This window comes from Notolepis coatsorum, assembly GCF_963971535.1.
Source record: "Notolepis coatsorum genome assembly, contig: SCAFFOLD_853, whole genome shotgun sequence".
Lineage (NCBI taxonomy): Eukaryota > Metazoa > Chordata > Actinopteri > Aulopiformes > Paralepididae > Notolepis > Notolepis coatsorum.
In genome coordinates this window covers 19,288-36,295 of record NW_028172182.1, presented here as the reverse complement: position 1 = coordinate 36,295, position 17,008 = coordinate 19,288, and the positions used below count along the sequence as shown (strand labels likewise).

Here is a 17,008-nt window from a genome sequence, read left to right as displayed (position 1 = left end):
TCTCTCTCAGAGAGCCAGCACCTGCGCTACAACCCCCTGAGTGCCCGCTGGGTGCTGGTGTCGGCCCACCGTATGAAGAGGCCCTGGGCCGGGCAGGTAGAGAAGCCCCCCGAGCAGCACGTGCCCCGACACCAGCCCCAGAACCCCCTCTGCCCCGGGAACACCAGAGCTAACGGAGAGGTACGTCAGGCAGTCAGTCAGTCAGCCAGTCAGTCAGTCAGTCAGTCAGTCAGTCAGTCAGTCAGTCAGTCAGCCAGTCAGTCAGTCAGTCAGTCAGTCAGTCAGTCAGTCAGTCAGTCAGTCAGTCAGTCAGTCAGTCAGTCAGTCAGTCAGTCAGTCAGTCAGTCAGTCAGTCAGTCAGTCAGTCAGCCAGTCAGTCAGTCAGTCAGTCAGTCAGTCAGTCAGTCAGTCAGTCAGTCAGTCAGTCAGTCAGTCAGTCAGTCAGTCAGTCAGTCAGTCAGTCAGTCAGTCAGTCAGTCAGTGTCAGTCAGTCAGTCAGTCAGTCACTCAGTCAGTCACTCAGTCAGTCACTCAGTCAGTCAGTCATCAGTCAGTCAGTCACTCAGTCAGTCACTCACTCACTCACTCACTCACTCACTCACTCACTCACTCACTCACTCACTCACTCACTCACTCCCTGACACATGCACTCACTCACTCACTCACTCACTCACTCCCTGACACATGCACTCACTCACTCACTCACTCACTCACTCACTCACTCACTCACTCACTCACTCACTCACTCACTCACTCACTCACTCACTCACACTCTCTCTCTCTCTCTCTCTCTCTCTCATTCTCTCTCTCTCCTCCCTCTCTCTCCCCTCTCTCTCTCTCTCCCCCCCCTCTCTCTCTCTCTCTCTCTCTCTCTCTCTCTCTCTCTCTTCTCTCTCTCTCTCTCGTCCAGGTGAACCCAGAATATCACAGCACTTTTATGTTTGAAAATGACTTCCCTGCTCTCCAGCCAGACGCCCCAGATCCAGGTGAGATGGACCTCAGAACCATGTCATTGTTTAAGGTCCTTTAGAACCAGGTGAGAGAGACCTCTTAGAACAGAACCATGTCATTGTTTAAGGTCCTTTAGAACCAGGTGAGAGAGACCTCTTAGAACAGAACCATATCATTGTTTAAGGTCCTTTAGAACCAGGTGAGAGAGACCTCTTAGAACAGAACCATGTCATTGTTTAAGGTCCTTTAGAACCAGGTGAGAGAGACCTCTTAGAACAGAACCATATCATTGTTTAAGGTCCTTTAGAACCAGGTGAGAGAGACCTCTTAGAACAGAACCATGTCATTGTTTAAGGTCCTTTAGAACCAGGTGAGAGAGACCTCTTAGAACAGAACCATGTCATTGTTTAAGGTCCTTTAGAACCAGGTGAGACGGACCTCTTAGAACAGAACCATGTCATTGTTTAAGGTCCTTTAGAACCAGGTGAGACGGACCTCTTAGAACAGAACCATGTCATTGTTTAAGGTCCTTTAGAACCAGGTGAGAGAGACCTCTTAGAACAGAACCATATCATTGTTTAAGGTCCTTTAGAACCAGGTGAGACGGACCTCTTAGAACAGAACCATGTCATTGTTTAAGGTCCTTTAGAACCAGGTGAGACGGACCTCTTAGAACAGAACCATGTCATTGTTTAAGGTCCTTTAGAACCAGGTGAGAGAGACCTCTTAGAACAGAACCATGTCATTGTTTAAGGTCCTTTAGAACCAGGTGAGAGAGACCTCTTAGAACAGAACCATATCATTGTTTAAGGTCCTTTAGAACCAGGTGAGAGAGACCTCTTAGAACAGAACCATGTCATTGTTTAAGGTCCTTTAGAACCAGGTGAGAGAGACCTCTTAGAACAGAACCATGTCATTGTTTAAGGTCCTTTAGAACCAGGTGAGAGAGACCTCTTAGAACAGAACCATGTCATTGTTTAAGGTCCTTTAGAACCAGGTGAGAGAGACCTCTTAGAACAGAACCATGTCATTGTTTAAGGTCCTTTAGAACCAGGTGAGACGGACCTCTTAGAACAGAACCATGTCATTGTTTAAGGTCCTTTAGAACCAGGTGAGAGAGACCTCTTAGAACAGAACCATGTCATTGTTTAAGGTCCTTTAGAACCAGGTGAGAGAGACCTCTTAGAACAGAACCATGTCATTGTTTAAGGTCCTTTAGAACCAGGTGAGAGAGACCTCTTAGAACAGAACCATGTCATTGTTTAAGGTCCTTTAGAACCAGGTGAGAGAGACCTCTTAGAACAGAACCATATCATTGTTTAAGGTCCTTTAGAACCAGGTGAGAGAGACCTCTTAGAACAGAACCATATCATTGTTTAAGGTCCTTTAGAACCAGGTGAGACGGACCTCTTAGAACAGAACCATGTCATTGTTTAAGGTCCTTTAGAACCAGGTGAGACGGACCTCTTAGAACAGAACCATGTCATTGTTTAAGGTCCTTTAGAACCAGGTGAGAGAGACCTCTTAGAACAGAACCATGTCATTGTTTAAGGTCCTTTAGAACCAGGTGAGACGGACCTCTTAGAACAGAACCATGTCATTGTTTAAGGTCCTTTAGAACCAGGTGAGACGGACCTCTTAGAACAGAACCATGTCATTGTTTAAGGTCCTTTAGAACCAGGTGAGAGAGACCTCTTAGAACAGAACCATGTCATTGTTTAAGGTCCTTTAGAACCAGGTGAGAGAGACCTCTTAGAACAGAACCATATCATTGTTTAAGGTCCTTTAGAACCATGTGAGAGAGACCTCTTAGAACAGAACCATGTCATTGTTTAAGGTCCTTTAGAACCAGGTGAGAGAGACCTCTTATCACAGAACCATGTCATTGTTTAAGGTCCTTTAGAACCAGGTGAGACGGACCTCTTAGAACAGAACCATATCATTGTTTAAGGTCCTTTAGAACCAGGTGAGACGGACCTCTTAGAACAGAACCATGTCATTGTTTAAGGTCCTTTAGAACCAGGTGAGACGGACCTCTTAGAACAGAACCATGTCATTGTTTAAGGTCCTTTAGAACCAGGTGAGAGAGACCTCTTAGAACAGAACCATGTCATTGTTTAAGGTCCTTTAGAACCAGGAGAGAGAGACCTCTTAGAACAGAACCATGTCATTGTTTAAGGTCCTTTAGAACCAGGTGAGAGATACCTCTTAGAACAGAACCATATCATTGTTTAAGGTCCTTTAGAACCAGGTGAGAGAGACCTCTTAGAACAGAACCATGTCATTGTTTAAGGTCCTTTAGAACCAGGTGAGAGAGACCTCTTAGAACAGAACCATATCATTGTTTAAGGTCCTTTAGAACCAGGTGAGAGAGACCTCTTAGAACAGAACCATATCATTGTTTAAGGTCCTTTAGAACCAGGTGAGAGAGACCTCTTAGAACAGAACCATGTCATTGTTTAAGGTCCTTTAGAACCAGGTGAGACGGACCTCTTAGAACAGAACCATGTCATTGTTTAAGGTCCTTTAGAACCAGGTGAGACGGACCTCTTAGAACAGAACCATGTCATTGTTTAAGGTCCTTATAACCAGGTGAGAGAGACCTCTTAGAACAGAACCATATCATTGTTTAAGGTCCTTTAGAACCAGGTGAGACGGACCTCTTAGAACAGAACCATGTCATTGTTTAAGGTCCTTTAGAACCAGGTGAGACGGACCTCTTAGAACAGAACCATGTCATTGTTTAAGGTCCTTTAGAACCAGGTGAGAGAGACCTCTTAGAACAGAACCATGTCATTGTTTAAGGTCCTTTAGAACCAGGTGAGATGGACCTCAGAACCATGTCATTGTTTAAGGTCCTTTAGAACCAGGTGAGAGAGACCTCTTAGAACAGAACCATGTCATTGTTTAAGGTCCTTTAGAACCAGGTGAGACGGACCTCTTAGAACAGAACCATGTCATTGTTTAAGGTCCTTTAGAACCAGGTGAGAGAGACCTCTTAGAACAGAACCATGTCATTGTTTAAGGTCCTTTAGAACCAGGTGAGAGAGACCTCTTAGAACAGAACCATGTCATTGTTTAAGGTCCTTTAGAACCAGGTGAGACGGACCTCTTAGAACAGAACCATGTCATTGTTTAAGGTCCTTTAGAACCAGGTGACACGGACCTCTTAGAACAGAACCATGTCATTGTTTAAGGTCCTTTAGAACCAGGTGAGAGAGACCTCTTAGAACAGAACCATGTCATTGTTTAAGGTCCTTTAGAACCAGGTGAGAGAGACCTCTTAGAACAGAACCATGTCATTGTTTAAGGTCCTTTAGAACCAGGTGAGATGGACCTCTTAGAACAGAACCATGTCATTGTTTAAGGTCCTTTAGAACCAGGTGAGAGAGACCTCTTAGAACAGAACCATGTCATTGTTTAAGGTCCTTTAGAACCAGGTGAGACGGACCTCTTAGAACAGAACCATGTCATTGTTTAAGGTCCTTTAGAACCAGGTGAGACGGACCTCTTAGAACAGAACCATGTCATTGTTTAAGGTCCTTTAGAACCAGGTGAGACGGACCTCTTAGAACAGAACCATATCATTGTTTAAGGTCCTTTAGAACCAGGTGAGACGGACCTCTTAGAACAGAACCATGTCATTGTTTAAGGTCCTTTAGAACCAGGTGAGACGGACCTCTTAGAACAGAACCATGTCATTGTTTAAGGTCCTTTAGAACCAGGTGAGAGAGACCTCTTAGAACAGAACCATGTCATTGTTTAAGGTCCTTTAGAACCAGGTGAGACGGACCTCTTAGAACAGAACCATGTCATTGTTTAAGGTCCTTTAGAACCAGGTGAGAGAGACCTCTTAGAACAGAACCATATCATTGTTTAAGGTCCTTTAGAACCAGGTGAGAGAGACCTCTTAGAACAGAACCATGTCATTGTTTAAGGTCCTTTAGAACCAGGTGAGAGAGACCTCTTGGAACAGAACCATATCATTGTTTAAGGTCCTTTAGAACCAGGAGAGAGAGACCTCTTAGAACAGAACCATGTCATTGTTAAGGTCCTTTAGAACCAGGTGAGACGGACCTCTTAGAACAGAACCATGTCATTGTTTAAGGTCCTTTAGAACCAGGTGAGAGAGACCTCTTAGAACAGAACCATGTCATTGTTTAAGGTCCTTTAGAACCAGGTGAGACGGACCTCTTAGAACAGAACCATGTCATTGTTTAAGGTCCTTTAGAACCAGGTGAGAGAGACCTCTTAGAACAGAACCATGTCATTGTTTAAGGTCCTTTAGAACCATGTGAGAGAGACCTCTTAGAACAGAACCATGTCATTGTTTAAGGTCCTTTAGAACCAGGTGAGAGAGACCTCTTAGAACAGAACCATGTCATTGTTTAAGGTCCTTTAGAACCAGGTGAGAGAGACCTCTTAGAACAGAACCATGTCATTGTTTAAGGTCCTTTAGAACCAGGTGAGACGGACCTCTTAGAACAGAACCATGTCATTGTTTAAGGTCCTTTAGAACCAGGTGAGACGGACCTCTTAGAACAGAACCATGTCATTGTTTAAGGTCCTTTAGAACCAGGTGAGAGAGACCTCTTAGAACAGAACCATATCATTGTTTAAGGTCCTTTAGAACCAGGTGAGAGAGACCTCTTAGAACAGAACCATATCATTGTTTAAGGTCCTTTAGAACCAGGTGAGAGAGACCTCTTAGAACAGAACCATGTCATTGTTTAAGGTCCTTTAGAACCAGGTGAGACGGACCTCTTAGAACAGAACCATGTCATTGTTTAAGGTCCTTTAGAACCAGGTGAGAGAGACCTCTTAGAACAGAACCATATCATTGTTTAAGGTCCTTTAGAACCAGGTGAGACGGACCTCTTAGAACAGAACCATGTCATTGTTTAAGGTCCTTTAGAACCAGGTGAGAGAGACCTCTTAGAACAGAACCATATCATTGTTTAAGGTCCTTTAGAACCAGGTGAGAGAGACCTCTTAGAACAGAACCATATCATTGTTTAAGGTCCTTTAGAACCAGGTGAGAGAGACCTCTTAGAACAGAACCATGTCATTGTTTAAGGTCCTTTAGAACCAGGTGAGCGAGACCTCTTAGAACAGAACCATGTCATTGTTTAAGGTCCTTTAGAACCAGGTGAGAGAGACCTCTTAGAACAGAACCATGTCATTGTTTAAGGTCCTTTAGAACCAGGTGAGAGAGACCTCTTAGAACAGAACCATATCATTGTTTAAGGTCCTTTAGAACCAGGTGAGAGAGACCTCTTAGAACAGAACCATGTCATTGTTTAAGGTCCTTTAGAACCAGGTGAGAGAGACCTCTTAGAACAGAACCATGTCATTGTTTAAGGTCCTTTAGAACCATGTGAGAGGACCTCTTAGAACAGAACCATGTCATTGTTTAAGGTCCTTTAGAACCAGGTGAGACGGACCTCTTAGAACAGAACCATGTCATTGTTTAAGGTCCTTTAGAACCAGGTGAGAGAGACCTCTTAGAACAGAACCATGTCATTGTTTAAGGTCCTTTAGAACCAGGTGAGAGAGACCTCTTAGAACAGAACCATATCATTGTTTAAGGTCCTTTAGAACCAGGTGAGAGAGACCTCTTAGAACAGAACCATGTCATTGTTTAAGGTCCTTTAGAACCAGGTGAGAGAGACCTCTTAGAACAGAACCATGTCATTGTTTAAGGTCCTTTAGAACCAGGTGAGACGGACCTCTTAGAACAGAACCATGTCATTGTTTAAGGTCATTTAGAACCAGGTGAGACGGACCTCTTAGAACAGAACCATGTCATTGTTTAAGGTCCTTTAGAACCAGGTGAGACGGACCTCTTAGAACAGAACCATGTCATTGTTTAAGGTCCTTTAGAACCAGGTGAGACGGACCTCTTAGAACAGAACCATGCCATTGTTTAAGGTCCTTTAGAACCAGGTGAGACGGACCTCTTAGAACAGAACCATGTCATTGTTTAAGGTCCTTTAGAACCAGGTGAGAGACCTCTTAGAACAGAACCATGTCATTGTTTAAGGTCCTTTAGAACCAGGTGAGAGAGACCTCTTAGAACAGAACCATGTCATTGTTTAAGGTCCTTTAGAACCAGTGAGAGAGACCTCTTGGAACAGAACCATGTCATTGTTTAAGGTCCTTTAGAACCAGGTGAGAGAGACCTCTTAGAACAGAACCATGTCATTGTTTAAGGTCCTTTAGAACCAGGTGAGATGGACCTCTTAGAACAGAACCATATCATTGTTTAAGGTCCTTTAGAACCAGGTGAGAGGGACCTCTTAGAACAGAACCATATCATTGTTTAAGGTCCTTTAGAACCAGGTGAGACGGACCTCTTAGAACAGAACCATGTCATTGTTTAAGGTCCTTTAGAACCAGGTGAGAGAGACCTCTTAGAACAGAACCATGTCATTGTTTAAGGTCCTTTAGAACCAGGTGAGACGGACCTCTTAGAACAGAACCATGTCATTGTTTAAGGTCCTTTAGAACCAGGTGAGAGAGACCTCTTAGAACAGAACCATGTCATTGTTTAAGGTCCTTTAGAACCAGGTGAGACGGACCTCTTAGAACAGAACCATGTCATTGTTTAAGGTCCTTTAGAACCAGGTGAGACGGACCTCTTAGAACAGAACCATGTCATTGTTTAAGGTCCTTTAGAACCAGGTGAGAGAGACCTCTTAGAACAGAACCATGTCATTGTTTAAGGTCCTTTAGAACCAGGTGAGAGGACCTCTTAGAACAGAACCATGTCATTGTTTAAGGTCCTTTAGAACCAGGTGAGACGGACCTCTTAGAACAGAACCATGTCATTGTTTAAGGTCCTTTAGAACCAGGTGAGACGGACCTCTTAGAACAGAACCATGTCATTGTTTAAGGTCCTTTAGAACCAGGTGAGAGAGACCTCTTAGAACAGAACCATGTCATTGTTTAAGGTCCTTTAGAACCAGGTGAGAGAGACCTCTTAGAACAGAACCATATCATTGTTTAAGGTCCTTTAGAACCAGGTGAGACGGACCTCTTAGAACAGAACCATGTCATTGTTTAAGGTCCTTTAGAACCAGGTGAGAGAGACCTCTTAGAACAGAACCATGTCATTGTTTAAGGTCCTTTAGAACCAGGTGAGAGAGACCTCTTAGAACAGAACCATGTCATTGTTTAAGGTCCTTTAGAACCAGGTGAGACGGACCTCTTAGAACAGAACCATGTCATTGTTTAAGGTCCTTTAGAACCAGGTGAGAGAGACCTCTTAGAACAGAACCATGTCATTGTTTAAGGTCCTTTAGAACCAGGTGAGAGAGACCTCTTAGAACAGAACCATATCATTGTTTAAGGTCCTTTAGAACCAGGTGAGACGGACCTCTTAGAACAGAACCATGTCATTGTTTAAGGTCCTTTAGAACCAGGTGAGACGGACCTCTTAGAACAGAACCATGTCATTGTTTAAGGTCCTTTAGAACCAGGTGAGAGAGACCTCTTAGAACAGAACCATGTCATTGTTTAAGGTCCTTTAGAACCAGGTGAGACGGACCTCTTAGAACAGAACCATGTCATTGTTTAAGGTCCTTTAGAACCAGTGAGAGAGACCTCTTAGAACAGAACCATGTCATTGTTTAAGGTCCTTTAGAACCAGGAGAGAGAGACCTCTTAGAACAGAACCATGTCATTGTTTAAGGTCCTTTAGAACCAGGAGAGAGAGACCTCTTAGAACAGAACCATATCATTGTTTAAGGTCCTTTAGAACCAGGTGAGAGAGACCTCTTAGAACAGAACCATATCATTGTTTAAGGTCCCTTAGAACCAGGTGAGAGAGACCTCTTAGAACAGAACCATGTCATTGTTTAAGGTCCTTTAGAACCAGGTGAGATGGACCTCTTAGAACAGAACCATGTCATTGTTTAAGGTCCTTTAGAACCAGGTGAGACGGACCTCTTAGAACAGAACCATGTCATTGTTTAAGGTCCTTTAGAACCAGGTGAGACGGACCTCTTAGAACAGAACCATGTCATTGTTTAAGGTCCTTTAGAACCAGGTGAGAGAGACCTCTTAGAACAGAACCATGTCATTGTTTAAGGTCCTTTAGAACCAGGTGAGACGGACCTCTTAGAACAGAACCATGTCATTGTTTAAGGTCCTTTAGAACCAGGTGAGAGAGACCTCTTAGAACAGAACCATGTCATTGTTTAAGGTCCTTTAGAACCAGGTGAGAGAGACCTCTTAGAACAGAACCATATCATTGTTTAAGGTCCTTTAGAACCAGGTGAGAGAGACCTCTTAGAACAGAACCATGTCATTGTTTAAGGTCCTTTAGAACCAGGTGAGAGAGACCTCTTAGAACATAACCATGTCATTGTTTAAGGTCCTTTAGAACCAGGTGAGACGGACCTCTTAGAACAGAACCATGTCATTGTTTAAGGTCCTTTAGAACCAGGTGAGACGGACCTCTTAGAACAGAACCATGTCATTGTTTAAGGTCCTTTAGAACCAGGTGAGAGAGACCTCTTAGAACAGAACCATGTCATTGTTTAAGGTCCTTTAGAACCAGGTGAGACGGACCTCTTAGAACAGAACCATGTCATTGTTTAAGGTCCTTTAGAACCAGGTGAGACGGACCTCTTAGAACAGAACCATGTCATTGTTTAAGGTCCTTTAGAACCAGGTGAGACGGACCTCTTAGAACAGAACCATGTCATTGTTTAAGGTCCTTTAGAACCAGGTGAGAGAGACCTCTTAGAACAGAACCATGTCATTGTTTAAGGTCCTTTAGAACCAGGTGATATGGACCTCTTAGAACAGAACCATGTCATTGTTTAAGGTCCTTTAGAACCAGGTGAGAGAGACCTCTTAGAACAGAACCATGTCATTGTTTAAGGTCCTTTAGAACCAGGTGAGACGGACCTCTTAGAACAGAACCATGTCATTGTTTAAGGTCCTTTAGAACCAGGTGAGACGGACCTCTTAGAACAGAACCATGTCATTGTTTAAGGTCCTTTAGAACCAGGTGAGAGAGACCTTTTAGAACAGAACCATGTCATTGTTTAAGGTCCTTTAGAACCAGGTGAGACGGACCTCTTAGAACAGAACCATGTCATTGTTTAAGGTCCTTTAGAACCAGGTGAGAGAGACCTCTTAGAACAGAACCATATCATTGTTTAAGGTCCTTTAGAACCAGGTGAGAGAGACCTCTTAGAACAGAACCATGTCATTGTTTAAGGTCCTTTAGAACCAGGTGAGAGAGACCTCTTAGAACAGAACCATGTCATTGTTTAAGGTCCTTTAGAACCAGGTGAGACGGACCTCTTAGAACAGAACCATATCATTGTTTAAGGTCCTTTAGAACCAGGTGAGACAGACCTCTTAGAACAGAACCATGTCATTGTTTAAGGTCCTTTAGAACCAGGTGAGACGGACCTCTTAGAACAGAACCATGTCATTGTTTAAGGTCCTTTAGAACCAGGTGAGAGAGACCTCTTAGAACAGAACCATGTCATTGTTTAAGGTCCTTTAGAACCAGGTGAGAGAGACCTCTTAGAACAGAACCATGTCATTGTTTAAGGTCCTTTAGAACCAGGTGAGAGAGACCTCTTAGAACAGAACCATGTCATTGTTTAAGGTCCTTTAGAACCAGGTGAGACGGACCTCTTAGAACAGAACCATGTCATTGTTTAAGGTCCTTTAGAACCAGGTGAGAGAGACCTCTTAGAACAGAACCATGTCATTGTTTAAGGTCCTTTAGAACCAGGTGAGAGAGACCTCTTAGAACAGAACCATGTCATTGTTTAAGGTCCTTTAGAACCAGGTGAGACGGACCTCTTAGAACAGAACCATGTCATTGTTTAAGGTCCTTTAGAACCAGGTGAGACGGACCTCTTAGAACAGAACCATGTCATTGTTTAAGGTCCTTTAGAACCAGGTGAGAGAGACCTCTTAGAACAGAACCATATCATTGTTTAAGGTCCTTTAGAACCAGGTGAGAGAGACCTCTTAGAACAGAACCATGTCATTGTTTAAGGTCCTTTAGAACCAGGTGAGACGGACCTCTTAGAACAGAACCATGTCATTGTTTAAGGTCCTTTAGAACCAGGTGAGACGGACCTCTTAGAACAGAACCATATCATTGTTTAAGGTCCTTTAGAACCAGGTGAGACGGACCTCTTAGAACAGAACCATGTCATTGTTTAAGGTCCTTTAGAACCAGGAGAGAGAGACCTCTTAGAACAGAACCATGTCATTGTTTAAGGTCCTTTAGAACCAGGTGAGAGAGACCTCTTAGAACAGAACCATGTCATTGTTTAAGGTCCTTTAGAACCAGGTGAGACGGACCTCTTAGAACAGAACCATGTCATTGTTTAAGGTCCTTTAGAACCAGGTGAGAGAGACCTCTTAGAACAGAACCATGTCATTGTTTAAGGTCCTTTAGAACCAGGTGAGAGAGACCTCTTAGAACAGAACCATGTCATTGTTTAAGGTCCTTTAGAACCAGGTGAGACGGACCTCTTAGAACAGAACCATGTCATTGTTTAAGGTCCTTTAGAACCAGGTGAGAGAGACCTCTTAGAACAGAACCATGTCATTGTTTAAGGTCCTTTAGAACCAGGTGAGAGAGACCTCTTAGAACAGAACCATATCATTGTTTAAGGTCCTTTAGAACCAGGTGAGAGAGACCTCTTAGAACAGAACCATGTCATTGTTTAAGGTCCTTTAGAACCAGGTGAGAGAGACCTCTTAGAACAGAACCATGTCATTGTTTAAGGTCCTTTAGAACCATGTGAGAGAGACCTCTTAGAACAGAACCATGTCATTGTTTAAGGTCCTTTAGAACCAGGTGAGACGGACCTCTTAGAACAGAACCATGTCATTGTTTAAGGTCCTTTAGAACCAGGTGAGAGAGACCTCTTAGAACAGAACCATGTCATTGTTTAAGGTCCTTTAGAACCAGGTGAGAGAGACCTCTTAGAACAGAACCATATCATTGTTTAAGGTCCTTTAGAACCAGGTGAGAGAGACCTCTTAGAACAGAACCATGTCATTGTTTAAGGTCCTTTAGAACCAGGTGAGAGAGACCTCTTAGAACAGAACCATGTCATTGTTTAAGGTCCTTTAGAACCAGGTGAGACGGACCTCTTAGAACAGAACCATGTCATTGTTTAAGGTCCTTTAGAACCAGGTGAGACGGACCTCTTAGAACAGAACCATGTCATTGTTTAAGCTCCTTTAGAACCAGGTGAGACGGACCTCTTAGAACAGAACCATGTCATTGTTTAAGGTCCTTTAGAACCAGGTGAGACGGACCTCTTAGAACAGAACCATGTCATTGTTTAAGGTCCTTTAGAACCAGGTGAGACGGACCTCTTAGAACAGAACCATGTCATTGTTTAAGGTCCTTTAGAACCAGGTGAGACGGACCTCTTAGAACAGAACCATATTATTGTTTAAGGTCCTTTAGAACCAGGTGAGAGAGACCTCTTAGAACAGAACCATGTCATTGTTTAAGGTCCTTTAGAACCAGGTGAGACGGACCTCTTAGAACAGAACCATATCATTGTTTAAGGTCCTTTAGAACCAGGTGAGAGAGACCTCTTAGAACAGAACCATGTCATTGTTTAAGGTCCTTTAGAACCAGGTGAGACGGACCTCTTAGAACAGAACCATGTCATTGTTTAAGGTCCTTTAGAACCAGGTGAGACGGACCTCTTAGAACAGAACCATGTCATTGTTTAAGGTCCTTTAGAACCAGGTGAGAGAGACCTCTTAGAACAGAACCATGTCATTCATTCTTAGGGCGGATGTTTGATTTCCCAAGCGTGAGACCCTGGTTCAAATCAGACCAATCCTGCATTTACCAATAATGCAGATGTGATGTAATTATCCCCTGTGCCACAAGGGGGAGTGCGTACAGTATATGACCTTACTGTAGATGTAACAGGGTGTGGGTGGACAGCACGGCAGGTCAGTGATGTCATATGCTCTGTTATAGGTCCCAGAACACTGACCAGTAGAATCCACACTCATATCTACACTGTTGTGGAATATTTTAAATCGGCCATGACAGTGAACTGTTAGAAATTCAGGTGAGTCAAATTGTATAAAAATAGAACACAGTTTATTCCTGGCTCAGTTTACAATCGGAGACAAAAATGTCTGACCCGAAAGTGAGAGCGAGCTCTGGTCAGACTTACAATAAATTAAATACTAGGGATGTTTGATATTGGCTTTTTTTTTTACCAATATCCGATATACCGATATGGTCCAACTCTTAATTTCCGATACCGATATCAACCGATACCGATATATGCAGGGTCCCCCCCCCCCCCAAAAAACACAACATTATGCATACTTTTCACAATAAATAAAATAAGAATTTGTTCTTACTGGCTTGCCTGGGTAAATAAAGGTTAAATAAATGTAAACAAATCTTATTTTTTTTTTTGAAAACCAATACCGATAATTTCCGATATTACATTTTAATGCCAATATCGGCCGATAATATCGGACATATAATTGACATGACGAACATAAGATGACGAATTAATAACGGATACGAAAAGTAAACAAAGATGAGGAAATGAAAACAAAAGAGGGGTTTAGGGGTTTTGTCGTGTCTGACACAGGACTGGAGTGGAGATTAATTCTAAAAGAACCTTGGGACGTGTCGTATCGGAGTCCAACTGTTCTGGGCCTTGAGGGTTGTTTTAAGAACACTGTTAAGACTGTCACCCTAGTTTCTGAGCTGTATACTAGTTAACTATATTAACCAGTTAAGGCTGTGTACAGAGATTTAACACAGAGCTATGGACATCGATCACAACACCTATAAAAACACCATCTGTGTCTGGTCAATATCAGAAAGAAAACCAACCTTCTTACTGTCTTCTACTATCATGCACTCTTCCATTAATTAATCTTCCTCATCTATATTATTACCTACTATACTAATATGTCTCTACTACGCTGCACTCAACACTGAAGTTTCAACACTGTGTTTGATGCACATTGTCACTCGGCTGTTAAGGGGTCCCCACACGGCGACCGATTTGAGCCAGGCGACCGATTTTTTTTAGCGAGCCGACAGACAGAATTGTATCGCCTTCATTGTTATGAATGAGAGAACCCACACGGCAGGAGATTCTGAAGCGACGGTCGCGCAGCTATTTCTGTCGCCTCGCTCAAAATCGCCTCGATCCTATTTTTTGAGGCGACACAGCAGGACAATGAGGAAATAACAATAATATCATTCAATACATTCATTGATCAATAACCTACCTATTATTACCATGCTACTTGTTATGTTCATTATTATTAACGGGAACAATTTAAATAAATAACATTAGTTTGAGAAGCTGTAGTGGCCGCTTGTCATTAACTAATAAATTGACAATGTGCCACGATGCACCTACTAGTGTTTTAATACTCGGGTAACAAAATAAGTTGTGGATGTTGACAGAGTTTAATGTCCAGGCTGCAGCTGATGTAGTTTGTAAGGTTTATTGTCCAAAGAAAATTATGGTTGAGAACAAAACAGTTTGCGTCTTCCGTGAAAAAAACACTCTCTCAGCAGCTGCATAACAATACTTGTCCAATCGTTGGTAATGAACGTATCGTAGCGATCAGTCATGCAGTAATGTCAGGAAGAATGAGGAGAGGTTATATTCGTATATGGTGGTTTAATTCCAGCTCAATATGGGTTTTACAGGTTAATACTCTCTCGTACTGCACAACACAGCTACCTGCTAACCCGCTTCACAACAACCTAACTAACGTCCGGTCCCGGCGGTCCGCCCTCCTATATCTCCCGGGGGGAAACACCCCCAGCTAAACAGAGCGACACATAGCTTATTATACCTGAGAACGGTCGCCTCTGGTGTGGGGGGCTAAGCGATTGTCATTGAGCGACAGGCGATCACATCGCCAGGCGACGTCTGTCGCCCGCCGTGTGCAGACCACTTAAGAGTTGTACCCTTCCTGCTGACCTGTCGTACAGGACTCGGAAGTCGCTTTGGATAACAGCGTTCGGCAAAAAAAAATTACTAAATGTAAACGCACCGTCCTACACTACGACACAGCCGTCGGCCTCCATCCCAAACTGGCCGACGGTAGAGACGGTCTTGGCCGAGTGGTGTTGCTAGGGAGCAGCTTAAACCAGGGCTCCACTAGTAGCACTGGTACGACCTCCTGCAGCTTAAACCAGGGCTCCACTAGTAGCACTGGTACGACCTCCTGGAGCTTAAACCAGGGCTCCACTAGTAGCACTGGTACGACCTCCTGGAGCTTAAACCAGGGCTCCACTAGTAGCACTGGTACGACCTCCTGGAGCTTAAACCAGGGCTCCACTAGTAGCACTGGTACGACCTCCTGGAGCTTAAACCAGGGCTCCACTAGTAGCACTGGTACGACCTCCTGGAGCTTAAACCAGGGCTCCACTAGTAGCACTGGTACGACCTCCTGGAGCTTAAACCAGGGCTCCACTAGTAGCACTGGTACGACCTCCTGGAGCTTAAACCAGGGCTCCACTAGTAGCACTGGTACGACCTCCTGGAGCTTAAACCAGGGCTCCACTAGTAGCACTGGTACGACCTCCTGGAGCTTAAACCAGGGCTCCACTAGTAGCACTGGTACGACCTCCTGCAGCTTAAACCAGGGCTCCACTAGTAGCACTGGTACGACCTCCTGGAGACGCTAGGAGCACCAGCATCGCACTAATCGTCATTCAGCCCCAACGCATTTATCTCCTTCGATTCCATTACTCCTCAAGACTCATCTGCTGACTCATCTAAATCGCCCCCCCCCCCCCCCCCCCCCCTCTTCATAATCTTGGCACTATTATCTGTGACACAGAAGGATCTGAATGATATTCTCTTTTGAAAAAGAGGGCACTGGATATATATATATATATATAATCTTTAGAGAGAGAGAGAGGAGCATGCTGTTTGACCGGATAATGCAAGTCCCACCTGGTTTAGTTTTAAAATCTTTAGTAGCACTATCTGCAGAATGTGACGATTGATTGATTGATTGAAAATTGTATTAACAGATTGCAGAATGGGTACAATACAGTACGGCTCCATACACACAATTGTATAAGGGGATGCAGACCAGAGAAAGACCTTCGTCTTGTTTACATCAGGGTCCCCCCACTAAACAGTAGTCTGCAGTTTATTGGGAACCCCCGGTTTATTATCTGATAGCTTTAACCCTTTCACTACCACACTACATAATGTTAACCCTTTCACTATACCACACTACAGACGGTTAGTGAAAGGGTTAACCGTGTGGTTGTGAAAGGGTTAAGCCTTTGCCAATGCGGCAGTGAAAGGGTTAACCTTCTGTATTGTCTCAGTGAAATGGTTAACCATTTGGTAGTGTGGTAGTGAAATGGTTAATATTTGCGATCACTGCAACAGGAAACACACCTGGGTCCGTTTGGAATGCTTATGTTGTGAAGTTGAAACCGTCTCTGGTATCTGGAGAAAGGCCCTGTACTCAGCAATACAAATGAACTGTTGTTGTGTCCCCTGCAGGTTCAGACCAGCACCCGCTCTTTCAGTCCAAGGCAGCCAGGGGCGTCTGGTAAGTCAGCGGGGCTTATTATTACCACAAAAAAACATAAAACGACAACACAACTGAATAAGTAAACAAACCCCCACGATTATCACCTTCCACCACACACTCAATAGTGTTCGTCAGTGTAATTTACAGTAGGCTTCTTGCTTTTAGGCCATGCAAAGGGGGAAATGTTAACGTTGAGCTTATTTTTTTTTCTTTATTTCACCACGACTTAAGTCCCAACACTCCAGACACAGGCACACCACTCCTAGGCCTACTGTATAATGACCAGTAGATGGCGATGTTGCCTAAGGAATCACGCAGTCGGACTCTGTATGATACAGATATACTGAGTGTAATGGGTCTGTTTTGCAATTAGTAGGGATTACCAGTCGGTCCGTCAAGGTTATATACAGGTTTGCACAGTATAGCGAACATGTATCACATACCAACCGCATTATAACATTGACGTAAGCTGTCCTTACAGAGATAATTC

General features: G+C 43.6%; 1 protein-coding gene across 1 annotated transcript in view; it reads left to right on the top strand.

Moving 5' to 3' along the window:
- LOC311248097 (galactose-1-phosphate uridylyltransferase-like) overlaps positions 1 to 16,540 on the top strand; it is a gene marked incomplete at both ends in the record, with an annotated part of 18,413 nt that extends 1,873 nt beyond the window's left edge. The window contains 3 exons of the mRNA XM_084339049.1: positions 11 to 180; positions 911 to 986; positions 16,488 to 16,540. Of these exons, the coding sequence (XP_084195175.1) occupies positions 11 to 180; positions 911 to 986; positions 16,488 to 16,540 (299 nt within the window). The remainder of the gene's footprint in view (positions 1 to 10; positions 181 to 910; positions 987 to 16,487) is intronic.
- Positions 16,541 to 17,008: the final 468 nt, after the last annotated feature.